The sequence below is a fragment of the Protomyctophum parallelum genome, assembly GCF_964188405.1.
Source record: "Protomyctophum parallelum genome assembly, chromosome: 6".
Lineage (NCBI taxonomy): Eukaryota > Metazoa > Chordata > Actinopteri > Myctophiformes > Myctophidae > Protomyctophum > Protomyctophum parallelum.
In genome coordinates, this window is record NC_139701.1 from 5,885,708 (window position 1) to 5,903,896 (window position 18,189).

Sequence of the window (18,189 nt, forward strand, 5' to 3'; positions counted from 1 at the left end):
CATTGGGAGGAGTGTCTGAATATAAATGTGTTCTATTGTCATTTTGCAGTGCATTCTAGTCTGCGCAAATGCCACAATTCTGTACCAGTCATTCCTTTGCATCACATGTTCTTAATAAATGTAACTTTAGCAAACTTAAAGGGACACTTCACCCCCTTTTTGCAAAAACATATATGCTCCTCCTTGTGGATAGGGGAGGGCTGTCTTACTGAGACAACCTTAGAGTATATATTAATAGAGACGGCACCCGGAGGAAACCCTGAGGCGAAATGGACATAATGGCCGAATTTGGTATTTCAGCTTGGAGCTAGCTTGACTATCATTGTGCACATTCATGATGACATGTGAACGCTGTTTCATACGTGAACGCGTGCTATGATAGTCAACGGCCAGTGCGTTCACGATTTGGCCCAATCCATCCCAGAATGCACTCTGTTCCTACCCGGAAGGAGGAGTGAAATCGCCTCATGTGCTTTTGAGCAACTTAATGCAAGTGGATGGGAGGAGAAATCCGGGGCCGTCTCTGTTAATCTATGGAGACATGTAGTCCAGGAAGTAAGTGAGCCCCGTGTCCATGACATCAGAGACACTGGGCTCACTGCTCAAATCTAAACCATCTAAAACCACATGTTACACACAAACAGAGACCCCCAAGAAAGTGTTCTAAATGTTATAAACGTCATTAAAACAATCGTTTTTCTTTTCAAAAAGGGGGTGAAGTTTCCCTTTAAGTAGATTCATATGGTTATATCGTACAAGCAAAGGCGACGGCAAACTGTATGTAGCGAGTGAGTGGATGCATGGGCAACTCCAAAAATGTCACCTGACCATATGCCTTTTGTACATGACATTTAATAGCGAATGTGAATTTATTTCCCGGCAATAGTGAATAGCCTAATATAAAAAACAATCAACATGGAATGTATTTCTCATTAATGTAATGCATTAGATGTGAGTTAACGTGTGCATTCACCAGCGAGAATCGAAGCTCGATGCAGCCATCAGATGCAACGTAGGCAGGGAGCACCTTCTCATTGTCAGCACAATGCTCATTAAATGCAATGCTCAAAAGAGACTCTGTGCAGAAGAGAATGAGGTGAACTATAGAGTAATTGTAATGAAAATGCCTTCTAGTCAATACAGTATGTCCTGCAGCACAACCCATCTTCTGGAGTCATTTATTGTCTGGGCCATTTTGTACACTGGGTTCTGTTAGCTTTGCCACTCTGCATTTCTGGTTTCGAGAGAATCGGCAGATTTCAAAAACAGTCTGTGTGCGTGCGTCTATGCGTGTGTGGAAATGACCGCTTATGGTTTCGGATTAGGCAGACTGAATCGGATGGATGGTTAAAAAATGGAAACCAGGCTTTCCACAGGTATTGTGATGCAGGATTAGCAGCTCTGTGATCAGAAGGCTGTCTGCAAACACAGTGCAGGTCAAAGTGGGGACTGGACCGTATATGGATGCATATTTGGACTGGTTGACGGTAGAGAAGAACCCAGAATGATGCGCGATGAGTCCAAGATCCCAGGCATCGACGGTGATAAAATGCACTAGTGAACAAACCATAAAACGATAGTTACGTATGTAACTACGGTTCTATGAGTCCTGAATGACCGCCAGAGGCGGTGCTTTAAGCACTGAATACGTCCCTTCGCGCATGCGCAGTCGAGTATTTTATACCAACAATGTCGGTTGACCCCGTGATGACCCGGAGTCGTCTATAACTTCCGGCAGTCATCCGGGGCTCAGTCCCTACAGAATCTTCTCGCGAGAACACGAGGATTCTGAGTGACAAGAGTGCCTCTGGCGGTCATTCAGGACTCATAGAACCGTAGTTACATACGTAACTATCGTTCTATTTCGTCCCTGCTGACCGCCAGAGGCGGTGCTTTAAGCACTGAATGACTTATACCAGCCAAGTCACGAGGAATCCTGATTACAGACCTCAAAGGGTAGAACCGGAGGATTCGGGGAAGAGGGCCACGTCCACTGGGTGGGGAGTGGCAACATTCACCCTGTAGTACCTTGAGAAAGTGCCTGCCGAAGCCCATGGGGCGGCGGCACAAATGTCCTCCAAGGGCACCCCTCTCATGGCAGCCCATGATGTGGAAATGCTCCTTGTAGAGTGGCACCGTACCCCTGATGGTACGGGGAGGTTACTTGCCTCATAGGCGTGGCTGATTGTGTCTACAATCCAGTGGGACAGGCGCTGCTTGGAGGGAGCGCCGCCTTTGTTCACACCACTATGGCAAAAGAACAGCTGCTCTGCTCGCCTGATGCGTGCAGTAGCTTCAATGTAGGCTCTCAGGGCCCGGACTGGGCACAACAGCTCCAGTTTGTCTGTCAGCTCCCCAGGTGGGGGGTTGAATCGAGCCAGCCTGATAGGCCGGTTGAGGTGAGCCTGCGACAGCACCTTCGGGAGGAATGCTATGTTTGGCCACAGCGTGACCCCCGAGCCGTCTGCGTTCCACCTCAGACATGATTCGCTGACTGACAGAGCGTGCAGTTCACTGACGCGCTTTGCCGATGTAATGGCCAGGAGAAGGGCTGTCTTGCATGACACCCACTTCAGCTCTGCCTGTGCCAAGGGTTCGAAGGTAGGCCCGCACAGGGCGTCCAGTACCCGGTTAAGGTCCCATGAGTATGAGAATGTGTGCTATAGAGCGGAGCGCACCACTTGCCGCTCCAGCACATTGCCGTGTTCGGCCCAGTAGACTGGCATAAACTTCATAACCCTGTTGGGTCCCATCAGATTCAAGACATGTCGACACCCGTCTGTCTTGCGTCACGAGGAAGTATGTAGATCGGACTTCCCTTAGTGTGACTGAGGATATACAGCCTCTGTTGCGCCCTTGGGCAGGAGGACACATCACTCCTGGTCTGATAGTAGGGCTCTCGTCATGTTGCTGATAATGGCCATTTTGACCCGCCGGATATGGGGGGCTGGCGTCAGAAGGCACTGCACAGCCCGGAAAGTCACAGTCACAGTCAGGTCCCTGCGTGGGACGCCAGGGAACACGCTGGCCTCTAGTGTGGGCCGGCGGTGATACGCGAGCTCCGAGGGCAGTCAAGATGATTTCATCAATGTTGGAGCTCGGCCCTTTGGGAGGCGGGATGTGTCGTAGGCCTGCAAGCTGCAGCCTGGTCTTCCCCCCCTGGATGGTTCGCTCCGGCGATTCTCGCCCGGCTGAACCACCTAGTGCTCCTGGCTCCTCAGGGAGACTACGGGGAGTTGGCCTAGGCTCATCAGTCAAGCTTGACTGTGAAAACCCGACTTGGCGACGGGCTAGAGATACGATGGACATCAGCCGCCCACGCTCTGAGGACATGACGCCAATGCCTCCAGTGACACACCAAAGGTGACTGAGCCAGTATTAACGTTGCCACTATTAAGTGTGAACGGGAGGCCCCAGTGAGCAGGTTGTCTGTGCTCCTGCACTGGGGTCGAGGTCACCTAGCGTTCTGCCGCCGGGCCTCGTTGGGGAACACAATGAGGGATGCAATGACAGGCTTGGTGGCTGGCATGTAACCCAGGCCAGCCCTTATCGCCTTGTGCGTTCAAATCTATTAAAGTGTCACGTCGCAACGGGTTGTCTCAGGACACTTTTCCCAATCAGGGCAGGGCTACCAGGATTTCACCATCGGTATAGAGATGGGAGAGGGCCCTGATCGTTCGCCCGGCAGGCCTGTAGCTGTCTCAGGTACAGGCGTGGGGGACGGCGAAGACAGCAAGAAGAAGGCGCTTGGAGGAGCCGACTGCCTGCTTTAGTATGCGTTCCACGGCTATGCGCATGAGCTGAGAAGTGGGAGGCCGGCTCTGATGCCTGGGAGGCACCGCCTTCTGCATCTTCCTCATAGTCATGGAAGTGCGTAGCTTAAGCTGTCGGGGAGAGCACATCAACCTCGAGTCAGTTGTGGCATCGGAGAGGTAGGCGCTTCGGCACCCTCCGAGGTGCCTAGGTGTTATCTGAAGTGAGCATGGCCCTCATGCGGGCCAACTCCGCAGATAGCTGAGCCCTCTCGGATCTGCTGTAGTCAGCGGTCAGACCTTTTCCTCCTGGCACACGGGGCAGGACCAAGGTCGGCTCACGGCTGAAGGAGAGCTTCACACGAGGTACAAAAGTGGGAGCTCTCCATTGTGGTGGCACCGGTTACTCTGGACCGGCCGGTGCACACAAGTCCCAACTAGCCCAGGGCGCGGACGCTACTGGTTGCTAGGTGTTGGCCATATGCTTGAGGGAGCGCATACGCTGTCTGTACCAGCAGAGGCTTTCGAGGTACGAAAGTGGGTGCTCTCCGTTGTGGTGGCACCGGTTCCTTTGGACCGGCCGGTGCACACCAGTCCCAACTAGCCCAGGGCGCGGACGCTACTGGTTTGCTAGGTGTTGGCCATATGCTGCAGGGAGGGGGCGCGTACGCTGCCTGTGCCAGCAGAGGCTTTAACTTAGATCGGCATATAATGACTTAATCGAAAAACTGAATGCTGCTATACCTGCCGCAGCATGTGAATATGCATTTACGTTTATGCAAATGCTCATTGCAGCACTTTGAGATTCAACCAGATGTAAAGTGCATCATAGAAACAGCACACAAACGTTGCTGTTAGATAGACTGTGCGACCTGCATGGTCGCGGTGGGGGAGGGGAGCTTTACGCTACCTGTACCCCCGGCGGAGGCTTACTTATAATTTATGATAATAAAGTAGCCTTCAGTCAAGGTTTGGACGCTGCTATGTAGCAGCTGTAGTGTTTCCTATGTGACCGTTTATCACGGCACTATGACGCTTATCCAAACTCCAGTGCATTATTATTTATGTTTGCTAGTCCAGAGCGAAACAAAAGACACTTCCAATACACTAGTCACGTGTGCACTACTACGCATTCATGCTGGGAGGAGGGAGCGCTACCGCTGCCTACCCCAGCCAGGTTCGGTTAAATAAACCGACACAAGCTAGTTTTGGAGAAAAGGCTACAACCGATAGCTCCACCGATAGGGGCCACCTGCTGAAAGAAGGGAGCGCGTACGCTGCCTGTATCAGCTGCAGCTAATGAACATAACAAGCTATACACCAATAGCTGTTAATAAATGCTTGAGCTAACAAACGATTAGTAGTAAGTAACATCAAGCTGGCCGTATGCTGGAGGAGCGGAGCGCATACGCTGCCTGCCCTGTACCAGCTGGGCCAACAAACAGTAAGGCAAGCTATATACAGATAGCTTTTTATCTTCAATAGTATAATAAGCGCTTGGGCTACAACTACAGGTAGCAGCACCAGTTAGAGAGCTATGCTGGAGACCAGCTAGGCTACTAAAAAACAAGACAAGCTATAGCCTGTTCATAAACAGCTTTAACTTTAAGCTACTGGTAGCAGCTGTGAGCTACGCTGTCAGCAGCGCCAGATACTCTGTGCTGGGGACCAGCTGGGCTAATAGGACCTACAGGTACCCAGGGGCACTAATCCGACCTGTGGGAACAAACCAGGTTGCACCCACTGTATATGCAAAAAACTGTTAATGGAGCTTTGAGCTCCAGACATACTGGTAGCAGCTTCAGCTAGGCCCACTACTGGGGGCCAGCTGGGTTAACAACCAGACAGGCTATGTACACCAGTAGCTGTTAATACTATTTTGCTACAAACTATACTGGTAGCAACATCAATACCCTGGGAGGACGCAGGAAGCTGCTCCTGTACCGGGCTGATAATAACAACAACAATACAGCTATTCGCAAAAGCAGTTAAGCTTGAATGCTGCCAATATCGGTATATGGCTTTGGCCAGCAAGGCTCTTGCCATCACCAGCAGGGGCTAAACAAAGCTTAAAAAGTAGCGTGTTTAACAAACGAAGGTAATATGACAGTGTTCTTATCCTTCGGCAAGTCTTATAGTCGCTTATAATAAGCGCTAGCGTTCACAGTCGAACAGACCTCGTATGCAGAGCAGGGAGGCGGCGCGAACGCAGCCTTTACCTACACACAGGAGGTTATGCCATGATAAGTATATGATATCATATGAACGTCTGTTTAGCGGGGATAGCGCCGCTTTAAACGATAACGTACCTTCTGTCCGGGGAGGGTTTTGTTAGCCTTCATTACCGGCGAGAGAGATTGGACGCTCCTGCGTCCACGTGACATGGGTTGTCACCGAGTGCCTCCCTCAGATGTTGGGGGCCAAGGCACCCAGGGCAGAGGTCATGCCCATCCTCTGGCCGCAGAGGAGCCTGGCAGGAGGTGCACAGGTGGTGGCGGGGTTCGTCCATTGGAAACCCGCAGATGTAGCCCAGAGCGCGGACGCTAGTGGTCGCTAGGGGTGGAGCCGTAAACTGGTAGGAAGGGAGCGCGGACGCTGCCTGTGCCAGTAGAGGCTACTGTAGCTGCTAAAGGCCGCTTAGCTGGAGGGAGGGGGCGCGCACGCCGCCTATGCCAGGTAAGGGGTGCTCTAGCAGAGACCAGTATATATGATATATAATGATATAGTTATATATATATAATTTCAGAAAAACCAACCTATAAAGTGGCAATGGCTCTGTGCCGAAATTAAAGTACACTATTTGAGAACAAGTGACTAAATCAGTCAAGCCAATTCATATAACCGGGGTTACTGACGTAACCTCGCGGTGGTGCTATATAGCTGGCCAGTGCCAGCAAAGACTCATTCAGAGAGGCAGAGTAATATAGCAGTAAATACGTACACTTATAAGTAGTATAAGTATAAGTAGTATAAGTATAAGTAGTAAGCAAATAATAATAGCGTCGACTCACGTGCTGGGAGCGGGTAGCGCTAACGCTTGCCGTCACCAGCACTGCGGCGCAGCCTTCGTGGGAAAACAAGACAGCGTAAGCTGTCAAAGAGAACGAGCTATCCGTTCAACTTTGACGGGTGCTAAACGGGACGCTCAGGTCGCCGTTTGTAGCACGCGGCGGTGCTATATAGCTGGCCAGTGCCAGCAAAGACTCGCTCAGAGAGGCAGAGTAATATAGCAGTAGATAAGTACACTTATAAGTATAAGTAGTATAAGTATAAGTAGTATAGGTAAGTAGTAAACAAATAATACTAGCGTCGACTCACGTGCTGGGAGCGGGTAGTGCTAACGCTTGCCGTCACCAGCACTGCGGCGCAGCCTTCGTGGGAAAACAAGACAGCGTAAGCTGTCAAAGAGAACGAGCTATCCGTTCAACTTTGACGGGTGCTAAAACGGGGCGCTCAGGTCGCCGTTTGTAGCACGCAACCGTGTGTGTTGCAGGGAAGCAGCGCGCACGCAGCCTATGCGAACAGGGGTTGTCTGCTTACCTTGTTCCCACGGGGAAAGAAGACGATGTGAAGCCCAGCTCCACTCGAAAACGATACAATAATAGTAGTATTAAGTCGCAGTCCCTGGAGGGCGAACGCACGCGTCACAGCTCCGACCAACAATGGTCGCGGGACTACCGGCGACTTAGTAGTAGCAAAGCAATAGTTCTGTTATCGTGCAGTTTAATTCTGCTGTAGAACTCTGTGCTATGTACAACTTGCGTAAGCGAGAAGAAATTAGGGACTGAGCCCCGGATGACTGCCGGAAGTTATAGACGACTCCGGGTCATCACGGGGTCAACCGACATTGTTGGTATAAAATACTCGACTGCGCATGCGCGAAGGGACGTATTCAGTGCTTAAAGCACCGCCTCTGGCGGTCAGCAGGGACGAAATAGAACGCTAAATAAATAAAATACAATTGTAGGCCATGTTAAAACTGTGACACTGAACATCTATAAATTCAATATAAAATACCACCTACTCTAGTTCAATAAACAAATCGTTGATGGTTAATAAACTTAATAATATAATCACTGTAGTACCACTATTTGGGACAATTGAACGTTGGAAGATATTTTTTTGCGGCTTATGCCTTTTTATTGGTTTTTTGAAGGGACAGACAGTAGGCTGACAGGAAACGGGAGAGAGATGGGGGGATGACCTGCAGTAAAGGCCGTGTCGGGCTCGGGAGTCGAACCCGCGGCACACTGCGACTGGATTACCAGTCGGGTGCCCAGACGGTTACGCCACAATTTAACGGTTTAATGGAATGTTGTCTTTCTTTCTCCTGCAGATGCCAAAGGTCCAGTATCGCTCTAACTGTAAGCCCTCCACCTTCGCCTACCCGCCGGCCCTGGAAGTGCCCAAGGAGAAAGAGAAGGAGAAGGTAACTGAAATAAATGCCCCTACGTCACTCTGTCTCAGGGGCCAAACGGGGCCCCTCTGTCTCCACACAGATTTTCAGGCAGATTTTCAGGCCATCTGCCTGGTGTTTGATCAAATCAAAATCAAACACCAGGCAGATGGCCTGAAAAGAAACATGTTCATCTCACTTATTTGTACATTTGGGTGTATTTAAAATGCTTCTTCTGAGGTTTTCATAACTTCATTAATTTGTTATTTCAACATCCCTGTCACCTTAATTATTATTTCAACATCCATGTCACCTTAATGTAGTTCACTCTTATAGTCTAAAATTTGAACTAAATAATTGGCTTTATCCTCTTTCTGTGTTTCTTATTGTCTCTTCTGTCTACCAGGTCTCTACTGCTGTTCTCTCCATCACAGCTAAAGCCAAGAAGAAGGAGAAGGAGAAGAAAGAGAAAGAAGAGGAAAAGATGGAAGTGGTGAGTGTCTGAACACACGTGAGCAGACCACACACGCTAACGCAACACACACACACACACACACACACACACACACACAACAACCCAACCAGAAAGCGACACCTCTTCCTTCCACCCAGAGTATTTGGTTTCCTCATTTTATTTGCTAGTTTGTTTGTTTTTTATTGTTTTTCACATCAGTGAAAAGTCTTCAGTTTGTGTTACAGTTAAAGGTTAGGAAGTAGCTTTTGTTTGTGCACTGGTCACAGTGGTCGCTTCCTCTCAAAGTTTACAAGCCACCGACCGTTTCATCACCCAATTAAGTTTTCTACGGTGCAATAGGTTACCTGGCTTGAAAAACAGGGAACACTTTCCCATTGCAGACAACTTGCAACAGCTTTTATGTCTGCCTGGTGGTAATTTGTTCAAGATTATATAATATTGTGGTTCATAGCACTGGTGGCAATATTTCAACCGCTACGCTCCAGATTGCCACAGACTGAAGCGCACTGACATTAAGTGTATTTCCTGACACACACACACACACACACACACACACAAACACACACACGTGCAGTCGATCCTAATTCCTGAGGTCGATTTCATGCTGTTAAAATGCAGCAGAACACAACAAAGAATAAAGTGAATGCACATGCACAACACATAAAGAAGCAAGGTTTCACTTAAACAAAACCACAAAATGTAATTGTACTAATAAAATAAATAATGAAGATGCTGGTAGATAAATGGGAAATAATGTTTAGGCATCACTTAAAACTATTCCTGGGTAAAGTCATTTAAGGTTAAAAGGGTCGGTCTTTACATGCCGTTAAGGCATCCCAACCCATTTAACTGCCCTCAGATCTGCTGCGAGGCTCGGCTAGTTCACTCGCACACATTGGACAGCGGCTGTCAGCCCAGGTCCAGTACGTATATAGCTTTCAGTGGTGCAGTTTGTCGGGACGTTAAGCAGCGTGTTGGATTAGCTCCACCATGGTAGTTTTGCATCCCTGGTGCTGAGAGACCTTTTCCAGACCACCTCACATCACACATGTCTTGATTTATTTGGCTTGACTCTTCTATGGGCTCAGACAAAGCGGGTCGCTTGGGTTCACGTTTCGCCAGTTCTCGCCTCTTGGCCAGGTTATGTTGTTATGTAGAAGTCCTTGGTCTAACCTGATGGTGTCCAATCATGTGTTATCAATTGGATGCAGCTGTTCTGTTACAGACACTACTCCAAGTGTGTGTGTGTGTGTGTGTGTGTGTGTGTGTGTGTGTGCGCGCGCAGATTATTGTTAACTGGAGTTGCATACACTATTGTTTTCTGAATTACCCAACACGCTGCAGACAAATCACTCGCTACCAAGGACAATCAATTTATAACGAGAGAAAAATAAACAACCTTGTGAAAACTCGTTATCCCAGCAAATTAGATGGATTCTCTAAAACAAAACCGTTTGCTTTTCTCTCTGGTTTGCTTGACATTCAGGAGGTGCAGGAGGCCGAGAAGGAGAAGAAAGACGAGAAAATGGAGGTGAAAAAAGAAGAGAAAAAGGAGGAGAAAAAAGATGATAAAAAGGAGGACAAAAAGGAGGACAAAAAAGAGGATGAGAAGGAGAAGAAGGAGGAAAAGGAGAAGGAGAAGGAGAAAGAAAAGGAAAAGGAGAAGAAAAAAGAGCCAGAGCCCAACTTCCAGCTGCTGGAGAACCCGGCCAGGGTGATGCCAGCCCAGCTCAAAGTCCTCAACATGCCTGAGACCTGCCGGTACCAGCCCTTCAAACCGGTACGCTCAATCATATCGATAATAAGCACTGTGTCAAAGTCATAAGCATCTCAGATCCATGATGAATCATTCTAAACTAGGCATGTAACAATTCACTCAACGCACAATACAATTCGAATCGCGATATTAGGTTCACAATACGATTTTTCACGATTAAATAATTTCCAGACAAATGACAGATTTTTTTATTTATTATTACGGTTTCTCCTACACAAATCCAGTATTTTCTTTTGCAATACCGTATGTTTTCTATATTAATGACAGGAAACCTTTTTTTATATATTATTTCTCCACAAATCCTGATTTTGAACCACAATAATAACCTTTTCAATCCTGAGGTAGATAAGCCAACTACTATCATCTTTTCAATAGTCTGTAACTACTAGCAAGCAAAAGACAGGAAACCTTTTACACAAGTTTAACTCGATTGCAAGTTTAACTGCTGAATCGATTTAAATTGTCACCAGTTTATATCGACATATATGATATATCGTTACATTGCCTATTCTAAGCATATGTTTTACATTAAACATCACGAGCACCCAAATACTGCAACTTAACAAAGGTGCTCAGATTTGGCCCACCACCACCGGCACCAGACCCTGTAAAAAAGAGTCAGGAAACACCTGTTCTAGTGGGGTTGTGACGTGCAACACAAAGCATTTGAACCAGAGTTGAACCCATGATGTCACAGATGAATCCATTTCTATTTGGTATGCACACTAGCTTGCTGAACCACTGTCTCTCTCTCTCTCTGTGTTCCTCTCGGGGCTGAGTCATGGTAGTTTACGCTGCTCTAAGCCCCATGTGAATACCTTTTCCAGCTATTGCATAAGCACAAGTCCCATGTTGAGAGAGGGGGGGGGGGGGGGGGGGAGGGTTTAAACAACTGTGGATTTAGTTTGTGCCACTGACTGAGAGAACCAAGAAGACATTACACAGTAACATTCTTAGTTTTAATGTGATGCTGAACAGTGTACAAATGGAACCAAATGGACAAATTCCAATTGTGTACTAAAATAAACACTTATTGTGGCAAAGGTGGGAACCTTGTCTGGCTACAGTTTGTACCATTTACATTTTAGATCTTTAGCAGACGAAAAGGTTTATTTACACTAACCCTTGTCGACTTAACGTACGCCTTGACATTGGCCGTTACCTCAACCTGTGTGACTGACATTATCGCTGGTGTTTTGTTTTCCGTCTGTACCACCAGCTGACCACCGGCGGCATCATCATCATGAGAGACACTAGCGAGGAGGAGGAGGAGCTAGTGGAGCCAGTCTCCGCCCACGGCCCCAAAATAGAGGAGGAGGAGCAGGAGCCCGAGCCCCCGGAGCCATTCGAGTACATCGACGAGTGAAAAGGCACGTCTCGCACAACCCGTCGTACAGCAGGGCAATGAACGGAAATTACCCTCTTGGCCTGAATATAAGATTATTTTTCCCCAATGGAAATATCCTAAAGAAATCGGGGACTAGACTATTTGTCAAAAATAATCCCCGATTATGTTCTTCTTTTTCCACAAATGAGTGGAATGGGGGTCGTCTTATAATCGGGGTCGTCTTATATTCGGCACAATACGGGTATATCAAAACCCATATTAAGAACCAATGACTAATCTTAAAGCAGCACTATGCACCTTTTTTATGAGTAAAATGTAACTTTCTGTATGGTAGTGTATGTTACAATATAACTTTAGCAATTGGGTTGATTGTGTTTGGTCTCCCTGCTCTTCTACTGAGACATTTAGATCGTGCCACAGGTCATGTCTCACTTACAGTAGGATCTGACATGGTCCTACTGTATCTGCCATTTTTACCACCTTGTGGTAAAAATGTCAGTTACATAGTACAGCTTTACTCTTGCTCGTGTTTTATATGGATCTACAGATATGTAAATAGTTTACACGGATATTGTAATAGATTGTTTTAATCGACTAAACCTGTATTATAATTTATACTTTATTGCACAATGATGGAAATGGCAAAAATAGCCGATTTCCTAGCTCACATCGCATTGATTGTCAATAATTTAACTGTGACCAAAACAATCGGAGTAGGATCAGTTCCAGCATGGCAACCACGTAAGCCCTAAATATTTGTTGTACGACGAATAGAGAAAACCTTGCGTTCAGAGTTTCCAGAGATAAGACGTACAGTAATGGTACGTCGCAAGCCCTCTGTTCCAAAGCCCAACCTACTTTCACCCATCACTACCTGGAGAATGTAAACATTCCTGGCGTCTCTAAACGCTAGCTCTGAGGGCGAGCTCACCAACAAAGCTTGTTGCTTAATGAAGCCTGGCATCCATTGGTGTTTATGTTGGACTGGCATCACCTACCTCCCATGCAGAATCTCAGTGATGTGTGATGAGAGGGATGAGGTGTCGGAAACCAATTTAAGCATTGTTGCATACCGGTAGTCTGTCATGCCTTTAGGAGGTTGTGGTGCCTCTCGACAGACGCTACTAGTGAAGGCTGGTTGTGTTGCTGTGTCTTGTGCACTTGAAGTAATGCAATAACTGGTTCACTTAAAAAAGAATGTAAGGCCAATTCTCACCAGGATTCTAGTCAGACTCAACAGAGAGGTTCTAGTCGGGCTCATGACATTGTTTTAATCAAAGTGTGTAAAATTAGGAACGTGGTTTTGAAATGTGTGTTTATGGCGTGATGGGGAGAGTTTTAGTGTAACTGGCAATAAATCTGTTTTCAAACAAAGATTGAGGTTATTAAAAAAAAGTGTAGGATTTAACACTATTGTGTTCTTTCTGTTCCTCAGGTGGTGTTACGAAACAACTGATGTTCCAGCATGTGTTCCCCATTTTGCATCCATCTCTCCTACCCACTTCTCCCTATCCCTCCTCTCTCCTACACGTTGCCTCCCTGTACAGACAGGGCATGTTTTACATACTTTTTGTTTAAAATGTTCATTTTTTTCTGTTGGTACAATAAAAATAAAAAATGATATATATTGGAAGGCTGGTTGTCATGTGTTTATTTGAGTTGCTAATCCTGTACTTTTCCACTGGTTTACATTTTCAGCACTTACTATATACCAGCAGCTGCTGCTGTAGTGATTCCTCCTCCCTGCCATCTACAACTACGGAACTCCTGTTGAACTCCCAAAAGCCCACATTAAGCAGATGTTCCATGTGGGCCTCAAAGTTGAGGTGGGGATCCATTCTGACACCCAGGTTGGTGACGACAGATGATGGGGGGGGGGGAAGGTCCTGGCCAGAGAAGGTGATGCTGGTTATGGGGAAATGTCAGTATCATGGTCAGCGACATGTCAGTATCGTGGGTAAAACACCAGACTACAGAGTAATCCATGACCGTTTTAAACAAAGTAAGGACAAACTAGACAGATCATGTCAGGTTGAAAACCAATTGTAGTCACTAGAGGCGAAATGGCCTCCTAAGTGGGTGCTGGTGTCTGACAGAACATCTCGTGAATGTCCTATGGTGCTACTAGTGTGTAGCGATTTTCTTCATCTTGGGAATATTGTGTGGCTTGTGACGATCGGGTCCAACATTTATTACAGTGACACTGAATCGTTCAGAAGCTGTGCTCACGTTCACTCTTCCATTGGAATGAATGGACTCCAACCTGCTTCCGGTCTCCTATTAGTACTATGCATGTATGCATGAAACAAAATGCATGTAAACCTGAGATGGCAGGTCTTTATCTTGGGTTGAAACGTTGTGAGACACGTACCAGACTATAGACTGATCCCAGTGATCCATAGCAGTTTAAAACAAACACCAGACTATAGACTGATCCATGTCTTAAACATAGTAAAACATACTGAAACACTTCCTGCAGTGAATATGTTTAAGAACCTCTGTGCTTAATGATTATGGTGCCGACTATTTTAATGACTGGTACTAATTTATTTCTGACAAAGTATTAATGACTGGTACTGACAATATGAATGACTATGCTAACTATAAACATGCCACACTTTATTTGATTATATTCGTGACAAACACAAGCACCCATCAACTGATTTTGCATTAACATTCTTGTCATTTAAATTGCACATCAGGAATACAAATAATGCCACGTTGACTCCTGAAGGCCTATAGTCCAAATACAGGGGTGTTTTTGTGTGTGTGTTAGTCCCAGTTACCCTCTACTCACCCTGCTTTTTAGGAAAGCGTGAACAAAATGCCCAGCCGTCACTTTCCCCTGAGGTTTTTCCAACACACAACGCCATACAAGGCGAAAATGTGTCTTTGTGGCACTCGGTCAGACATTCCAAGCCCGGCGTGGACTCTGGAGTGCAGTTAAAGGCAGTCACTGGAGCCCCGTCTGTCGGGAAACCAACAAACCAACAGGAGGAGGTGATTGAAGGAAAGGAGGAAGAGATGATGGGTCCATGTGAGCAGGCACCGCACACATGCCTTCAGCCATGGAGTCATCGTCTGCACAGCTGTGGCGATGAGTAAGCCTCGATGAAAGCGTGGCGAGATCAACCAACCGCTGTCGCTTTATAACGCTAAACAAGCACACCCACCACCACATGGCAATGGCCGGGGAAGGTATCTGTGGAGTCGGGGGTGGGTGTACAGCCACAGGCGTGTAGAACAAGGGTCGGCTCCACAGAGTGTTGACTTGACTTATGGGGCCAGCGAGTGATGCGCTGGTGGTCCGTGATATGGACCTCTGTGTGAAGGGCAGGCTGTTTTGACTGTGCATGTGACCTCAGATATTAACCAGGGGTGGGATATTGTGGCTTTTGGCTGAAGTAGCGTTTTCCGTAGCTAAAAGATAGCGATGGTGCAGGTCAGTAGGACCTCCCACGAGGAGCGAGTATACCGTGTGAAGCAACGTGAGTTTGACATCATCAACATGCCGTTCAGCCGCTCTCATGTGTGCAACACATCTCTCAGTAGGTAGTAATGATCTCTGTTGACATTCACTGGACCCAATGATGGGTTCATGTCTGTTTCAGTCGGGAAATGTCTGGAAGCTCAGTTTAGCCTCTGGTCCCATTGCTTCATGTGTGTCTAGACTGGTATTCAAACCACTTCATGTTTTAGTGAACTGTTAATGAACTTGGGCTGTTACATTTAAGCCGTCCCTGATTCATTGCTTCTGCACAGGATGTTGGATACTATATTTGTCTCTATTATAAATACATTTGACACTTAAAGAGGGGGAACTCTTGGCCGGAGCGGGAGGGTGTCTGGGGCAGGTGGATTGCATGCTGTACCTTCTAGGTTCTAGCAGTGAAGAAAGTAGAAAAGGGAGGTGACTCATATTGAATGAATCGATGTGTGCATTTTCTTCTGATATGCTCAAACCTATATTAAAATGTCCTTGTGGGTCAACGGTGGGTGGACGTCACTCACACACGTAACATCCGAACTTTGGCAACAATCATAGTTACTTGTACACTGGACGAGTGGATGTTGTACCTATCTGTATTGTAACTAACTATTATAACTAGAGAACTGCTGTACAAGTGGCGTGCTGCTCTCACGTGAAGTAACTCTGCCACATTTAGTTCTGCAGGGCTTATGGCTGGTTGCGGTCGCCCTCTGTAACATCACTGGTTTTCCTCCGTTCTTTCAAACGCATGCAGGTGATTGAGTTCCGTTTGTCGAGCCAAATATTTGATCCAGCGGGCCTCAAACGGTTCCACCCACCAAGGCTGCAGTCCTCCATCGAGCGTCTCTTTAGCTGAGAGAGGAATTGGCAGACAACGGCGGTACGGCACCATCAGTGGAGACATTATTGCCTCCACCTGTTTGAGCGCACCAGGAAGCACGGCCAGTTCCCTGTCGGTTGCCACAAGCGTTGTGTGTTTACCCGACCCTGGCTCGCCCCCATGACCAACGTTTGGAGTGTGTTGACAGACGCCTGGACCCTTTGAGTCCAGATAGGACAACCTATGTCAAAACAGTCTGAAGAGTTATATAATACTCCCTGTGGTCACTGGCACCCCCGACTAAGAACAGCTGCACAGTGAAATGCTCAGTCTTCATTTAACTCTGTAATAACAGTGGACACATTCTACCCATATGGGTAAATTAACACTGAGGATTTTACTATGTCTAAACACTATTGTTCCCCCAGGGCTGCACTTCATCAATTATCACCTTATCCAAGTCCCTCAGCTTTGCACTTGGTTTCTATGAAACGTGCATGCGTGCTGTGCGTGCGTGCGCGCGTGCATCACATCTTTCCCATTATGTGCAGAGGGACACAAGTGCATCTCACTCACGCGCATAGGGAGTGACTGAAACCACATTTTAGAAAGGGAGATATGAAATCCATCAATGAAACAAGGGCTGGGGCCAATCCAAGTACAGTCACCTTGCTTTTTTCTGCAATGGTGGACACACACACACACACACACACACACACACACACAAACAACCACACACACACACACACACACACACAAACAACCACACACACACACAAACAACCACACACACACAGCTGCGTTCGCTTCCCGCGTTTGCGCGTCTTACTTGTGTATGTTCCTTGGCCTACTATACAGAAGTCTGCTGAAACCAGGCGCCTCTTCCAGTTCTACAAAGCCATCCTCTCCAGTAGGCTGTGCTTAATCTGTTGTTTTCTGCATTATGTAAATATTGTCACATTGCAATCGTCTACTCACACACCCTTCACCATGCATGCAGCATCTAAATGTACACATGAAACAACCAACCTGTAAACAGCAGATAACAGAGAACATAATTAAACAAATAGTGAAGTGGCATGTATTCCTCAGCCTATAGTGGGATATATTCATGCACAGCGTCCCCCAGTGGGTCCCAGTGGGTCCCCCAGTTCAAATATGATTATTTTAGGGGGTCACGGCCTGAACAGGTTTAGAACCACTGGGATAGAAAATGTTACTCAGCTGATACCAACTATAAGCCGCTATAACCTACCTTTTAGGGGTGGCAGAGTGGCTAAAAGCCTCTGCTTGAAGAGTCTGTAAGCCTAATACAGTAGGCCTATCCCCTTCACACCCCGGCGTTACATTGGTGACCTGGTCGGGGGCGGAGGCTTATCCTCGGGGGGGGGGGGGGCGGGGGGGGGGATTCCCCTTTAGGCTAGTGGGGACGATGCTTGGCTCCGTTTAGTTTCCATGTGGGAGACATCCAGGTTCGAATCCCGGACGTTACATTTTGTATGGAGGTAAAAAAAAAGAAAAAAGACCATGAGAAAAGGACTGTCGGGGAACCAGCTGCAGTCCAGACCTGACAATGGTGGTATAGTTAGAGATGGAGCAATAGGCACATTTTCCCCCTACCTGGGGTGACCCACTGGAATGACGTACTGGCTGCTCGCCGGAGTGTGGAGGGCATGCAGGCCTCTGGGGAGCCCTTAACGCACAGGCTACTCCGTAAAATAAAAGGAAAGGGGTGAAAAAGGAGAGGCATGCAGCAAGTCCAGCCCATTCTGGGAACCCAGACCAGAGACATAAACCAAATGCCAGAGAGCTGGAGGAGGAGGAGGTGGTGGATTGGAGGAGATTGTACATGGTACAACACGTTACTACACGTGGTCTAACCCCCCCCCCACCCCCCACCCCTTTCCTTATCCGTAAAGAGTGTGATGGGGGGATCTTGTGGTGTGAAAGAATGCTCATAACACAGCGCCTATTCATCCTGTCGCTCCATTCATCATCAGCATTCAGAGAATACAGGCAGGACTGTTTGGATTCCCCGCGCAGGGCCGTTCCAAAACATGAAACCCTTAGCCAGTCCTCTCAACTGTGTGAGCTCAGGAGCAGTGGAAGCATTAGCGCTAATAGCATAGCA

The 18,189-nt window shown here is 47.3% G+C and overlaps 1 protein-coding gene across 1 annotated transcript in view; it reads left to right on the plus strand.

The window, feature by feature from the left end:
* The window catches only part of psmd1 (proteasome 26S subunit, non-ATPase 1), a 68,400-nt gene extending 55,019 nt beyond the window's left edge, over positions 1 to 13,381 (plus strand). The window contains exons 21-25 of the mRNA XM_083767467.1: positions 8,089 to 8,181; positions 8,555 to 8,641; positions 10,110 to 10,403; positions 11,620 to 11,770; positions 13,184 to 13,381. Coding sequence (XP_083623593.1) covers positions 8,089 to 8,181; positions 8,555 to 8,641; positions 10,110 to 10,403; positions 11,620 to 11,766 — 621 coding nt within the window. The 3' untranslated portion in view covers positions 11,767 to 11,770; positions 13,184 to 13,381. The remainder of the gene's footprint in view (positions 1 to 8,088; positions 8,182 to 8,554; positions 8,642 to 10,109; positions 10,404 to 11,619; positions 11,771 to 13,183) is intronic.
* The last annotated feature ends 4,808 nt before the right edge of the window (positions 13,382 to 18,189 follow it).